Source organism: Bremia lactucae, linkage group LG11 (assembly GCF_004359215.1).
Source record: "Bremia lactucae strain SF5 linkage group LG11, whole genome shotgun sequence".
Lineage (NCBI taxonomy): Eukaryota > Oomycota > Peronosporomycetes > Peronosporales > Peronosporaceae > Bremia > Bremia lactucae.
Genome location: NC_090620.1, coordinates 4,261,911 through 4,267,336, shown reverse-complemented (window position 1 = coordinate 4,267,336; position 5,426 = coordinate 4,261,911). Strand labels below are relative to the sequence as shown.

Below are 5,426 nucleotides of genomic sequence, written 5' to 3'. Positions count from 1 at the left end.
GGTCTTGTCCTGTGCACCCAAAAAGGTGTACATGATTAGAAATACAAAAACTAACAAATCATCAATTGAAGGGCAAGTCCGGTGTAACACACACATAATATCCACATTGTTTCTTGGTCCAGAAAAATCGAGATCAAATTTCTTGCCGTACCACTCGTGGGGCTGACTATCACAACAAGTCCAAACAATCGAAATACATTTCGCATGAGGCGAAGTCGACGCTTATGATCATAAGTCACATGATCGCTTGATGTGGCGTCTCTATTAACTCTATTAATTTCACGCGGGAATTCATCCAGGAAAAGATAAAGGAATTCTTTCGCTCGTAACAAGATCTTCGAGTATCTTTTCGACATCTTTGCGAGTCCTGACAGCTTTATCAACTTCATTTTTTCGAGCAGTGCAGCTGAAGAAATCCATAAAGAGTTAGAAAGTCTGTATGTTGCAATGATATAATGCTGTCCGTACTGTCTCCTTCCTTTTTTTAGATTTCAAAGTCAACTATAAGGCAAGTCCTAAAAATTTGGGATCATACGCTGCACTGATGTCTTGTTCTTTATCATCCAAATTAAGTGACTCGACTTTTTCATGCATCGCAAGTGTCTTGGAGAGAGTGTCATCCCTTTTCACAATTTCGACCTCTTTGTTTTCGGCGAAATGGTCAGAATTGGTTGTCGGACAAATTGAGGGGCAGTAACCACCACCAGTATGTGAATTTGCTTTCGCTGCAAAGCGAACATATTATTTTCGTTTCGACAATCCTGGATAGGCCAGGATATCTTTAATGGGTTAAAATTAAGCATATGTTGATGTCATCATCCACATTTCCCTCTTCGAGTTGCTGTTTACTCGGCTCGCTATCGGACAGCAATGCGTTTCCCTTCATCGCCAAGTACAGCTTCAGTTTGGCAGCTCTGCATTGTATTTTGTCTGAGATCCTCATTTTAATAGCGTCTTTTAAGTCCTCCACTAGCTCATTTCCGTCGATGATAACAGGGAATACGCTTCCACTCCGAATATGGCACATCAGAGCTTCGCCATTTGTGTAACGGGCTGAAGTTGTCCTAACGTTGCACGAACTTATTGAGTACACTTTGCGTACTTAAACAGGACGGTCAATAACTTCAGGTTTTCCACTTGGGTGTGGTGTACAAAGTGACCCACCTTTGTGTATGTGATGCACATAGGTGCATTCATATAGAAAATGGATGAAAGCTAGCGCCATCCGTCCGTTACGCAAGGTGCTCAGTTGCCACGTAGGGGTCCACATCTACAGAGATGGCACCTATTGATTGATTAAAGTATTTATATTGAATTCAATAAAAAATAAATTTGTCTCACAACTACTTTCTAAGTTGACAAGTGCGCACGTTAACCCGAAATACCGCTTCAGCGACGACAATTGTACTAAGGTTTCTAGTTCGTTGGGTGAGGTCGCTTAGACACCTACCAACTACCTCACTGCACGTGCGAAAAGGCGGTTAAACGTTTCTACACTTTACTAGAAGGTGTATGCATACGTAGAACGTGGCTGCTATATTAGCGCCCGTCAACACTTGTTAGCACTTAAAATCCCTCCCACGACCCGCATCTTTGAGCGTGTAGGTGAGGATGAGACTCAATATCGATTGGGCTCACTTTCCCCACCTCTCTGAACATCAGAGGGAGGTGGCAGAGCACCCGGCGCGGGGACTTGGCGAGCAACCCCAGGCCAGACTCTTAGGCTCTTAGGTAGTGCTCCTCAGCAGTATATTGCTCATTTGGAGCAGTTTGAGGTATTCGTGCTCGGGAGGGGGGAAAGCTGCGTCCGAGCTACAGTACCAAGCTGCGGCGGATTCCGTCACTAAGACTCAGGATGAGCTTAGGCGTGAGCAAGCCAGGAACGACGCTCTCAAAATGACTGATAAGATGCTCTCCGCCCAGCCGCATCAGCCGAGGCCTAATCGGATGGACCCACCTAATGCTCTTTGGAACTGCAGCGCACACGATTGTCCACTGGCTATTAGCCGTGAGCAATGCGGCGAGGTGCAGCTTATCGAGGACGACACCCGGTTAGTATGTCGCAGCGGCGCGGTAAGGCTTCAGAGTACGCTTGCTCAACACTTATGGCGGACGCGAAGGCTTTCCCTAAATGAGCTATTTTAAAGGCAAAATTCGCGCTATGTATCAGTCAACGAACAACGAAGTATTGCTTCAGGCGCGCTTCTTTGGAGCGCCTGAAGCAATACTACGTTGTTTGTCGGCTGATACATAGCGCGAATATGTGCACGAGATACGCTTGCTTTGGCGTCCATTAGTCTAGGTCCGATACTGATATACGTTAAAGAGCGCACGTTTATAAACGGGCTTGGGGCATGGCCCATCGCGACAGGCCCTTTTTTGAACAGTGCCGTCAGCGGAAAGGTTGGGTGCCACTCCAATGGAGTTGGGCAATGCAAATGTTGTCTGCTTTAAGTGCGGTAAGCGCGGCCATTTGATGGCTCGCTGCTATGCAAGGGTCCCTGCTGGGGATAAGACGCCCAGCAAGAGCACGCCCTAGCTGAAGGGTGATGGCAAGAATCACAGTGCAAGACGCATGAGTTCTAAATCGAACACTGAGGGCTCTCAAAATGCAGGAGCGCAGTAGGATCGGGATGTCCTACTGACGCGGATTCTGAAGCTACCCTTAATTTCAGAGCTATCGAAGGAATGGGTAGCGTAGTCCTTGAGGAACGCCATTCCGGACCTCAACCCTGCTGGTTTATAACGCTCGAGTACGATGCTATAATAAAATGTGATGACTCTTCTCGTGGATTCGGGTGCGTCACAGAACTTGTGAAACTCCCGGCTCTTGGTAGGATTTCGGCGATGTATGAGTCGCTTTGCCAGGACAAGCGAGAAGAGGCGACCGCTCGTTTACCGAACGGCGCGCTTGTAAAGTTGAGGGAGTTAAAGTTGAACTCGCCTACAGTTTTAAGCGACTTCTCCTGTAGAGAGAAGATCACAGTGCTCGGTATGGGGAGTCCGTATGACCTATAGGCATGCCATGGTTAGAAAAACACTAATCATGGATAGACTGGCGCCCACGAACAGTTGCTAGCTCTACGCAGGACACAGGAAAGGATATACTCCTTCGAGAGGCTTTTGCAACAATGCCGTGTCGAACACAGCTGAAGGTGCGTTAACGGTATGTCAACGTAACTAAATCCTACCCAGCTCAAGAGACTAGGGTAGTTAAAAGGACGATGGTAAGTAGTCATGCGTCCCATAGTCCTGCACAGAGCCAAAAACCTGTGGCAGTAGACAGCCAGCTGACAGGAAGTCAAGCGTGGCAAAAACTGGCACAGTGTCTGGTCCTATTCGAAGGGTGCGTTAGCTGATAGAGCAACGGCACCCGCTTTCCAGTTAAATGTCGTAGTAACTCGACAAAAGAGTACCCGACAAATTAGGACGATCAAAGACACGTCAAACGAGTGACTCTTGAATCGGTCCCAGTTGATGAGACGGACCTTCAAACGAGGTGTTTGAGGCCGCCAAAGTCAAAATTGCGGAGGCTTCCTCAGTCAGAGTGATCCAGCATGTCTTGAAATCTGCCGATAAAAATAGTAGCTACCGGAGATGTGGTGGGGTCAGGGATCTGTTCCTGTCCGAACTTAATGAAGAAAATATCCGCGAAAAAGTTGCAAATTCCGAAATGTTTTTAGTGGACTGTTGCTCGTTGTCCATAATGGACGAGAGCGTTCTAGAAACGAACAAAAACTGATCCGCTTCTCAAGATTGGGAGCCTTGAGGGACAGTCCATTCTTTGTAGTTCTGTGGAAACATTGCAATGGATTCCAAATGAAGTGCCGAACCGCCTACCAGCAGATAGGTGCATCGGGCTCAAAATGATTTGGAACCTGGCACCAAGTATTGTTTGACCGGCAATGGCCGTTGCCGAAAGAACAAGTGGATTATACCGATAGTTTTTCTAGAAACGAGCCAAGGCGGGACGTGTGAGTGAGAGGAAGTCGCCTCACTGCAGCCCCAACTTCTGTGTGCGAAAAGCCAAAGGTGAATGGCGCGTGGTTCATGCTTATAATAAGCTGATTTCAGCGCAAACGCCAATCCCGCGGAATATTGTTTTGTTGAACTCCATGGGAAAGTCAACAACCTTTCGAGCTCGATTTAAGAGATGGATGCTCATAAGGGAGTCCGATGTAGCCAAAATTGCAGTAAGGATCCTAAGCGGTATGACATGAGAGTGGCTTGTGATGCCCCAAGGTTTGAATAACGCAACGACATCAACCGAGCGGTGGCTCACGTGATGCGTCATCGCCGTGCCTACGCGCCTCATTACTTTGACGATGAATTCGTGCATAGTAGGGTCGGGTCCTCTACGGTCGACTGTCTACTCGACCTAAGATCATCGTGTTATCCCTTTGGGGCAACCGGTATACTCCTTGAATGTCGCCTGCCGGACGTACATTCATGTCTCAATCCGCTCGACCTCTTCGAGTGGTGGACCTTCGGCGCTGCCTGGGCATTAAAACAGCCGCCGGCAGCTGACTTCACAGTGTGATTGGTAATCACATTGTGATCTTGTGTAGTTGTACTAACGACCGTACCACAAGTGAGGCCATCGCACTCACTCGTAGTACATCCACACGCTTGTGGACGCTCCAAGACGTTCATCAGATGGCCATCTGATGAACAAGTGGCAGGCATCTTTACGGATCGATGCTGCCAGCTGATTCTTGGCTCGTATTTTCTGAGGAGACATCAAATTTGTCATCTAAATCCAGTACGATGAAATCATCATCATACTGTAAATCTCTTAACGTGTAGTGAAATTTCACTACGCGTTTCATTACTGTTATCGATGCGGCTGTCGCTAGACGCACCATCATCCTCGTTGGAGGGATGTCGCATTCAACATATTTGAGCCTACGATCCTCTAGTGACTGGCGACGAATAAAGTTATTTGACGCTCCGCGGTCTACTGGGGCTCTGAGTGACAAATCATTTGTCACTTTTAACTTCAAGGTGATGAGGGATACCTCATCACCAGGTGCAGAGACACAGAATGATTGTGTGACTGGAGCAACTTTAGTCAAGAGATTTGCAAATTCTCTTGAGGTTGCTGGATCAGTAGGGCGTTGCGCCCCTACTGACCCCGACCGTTTTTTGGAGGTCCGCCTCGCTGTTGCGATTTCGCAACAACGTCGGACCCGCGACCGTTGCCCTTTCTGGCATGCGGTCAAAAATTACGTTCAGGTGCTTTCGGTGCTGGGTGTGGGGCACTACACTCATGAGCGTAGTGTCCAAATTTTTGGCTCTGAACTCAGCCCTTGGTGGTTCAAACGTCTGCTTGAGTCGGGTTTTAAAAGCCTCTAGCGACCCAAAGACGTATGGTCGCGCAACTTAAAGCCCAATGCCCAAGTTTTGGCACGACCTGCCAAATTTGA

General features: G+C 47.8%; 1 protein-coding gene across 1 annotated transcript; it reads right to left on the bottom strand.

Moving 5' to 3' along the window:
* Nucleotides 1-781: 781 nt before the first annotated feature.
* Nucleotides 782-1,027, bottom strand: CCR75_005329 (uncharacterized protein; the record flags this gene model as incomplete). Its single annotated transcript, XM_067963410.1, has 1 exon — nt 782-1,027. The coding sequence occupies one exon, from the start codon at nt 1,025-1,027 to the stop codon at nt 782-784; it is 246 nt and encodes an 81-aa protein (XP_067817123.1).
* Between the last annotated feature and the right edge of the window lie 4,399 nt (nt 1,028-5,426).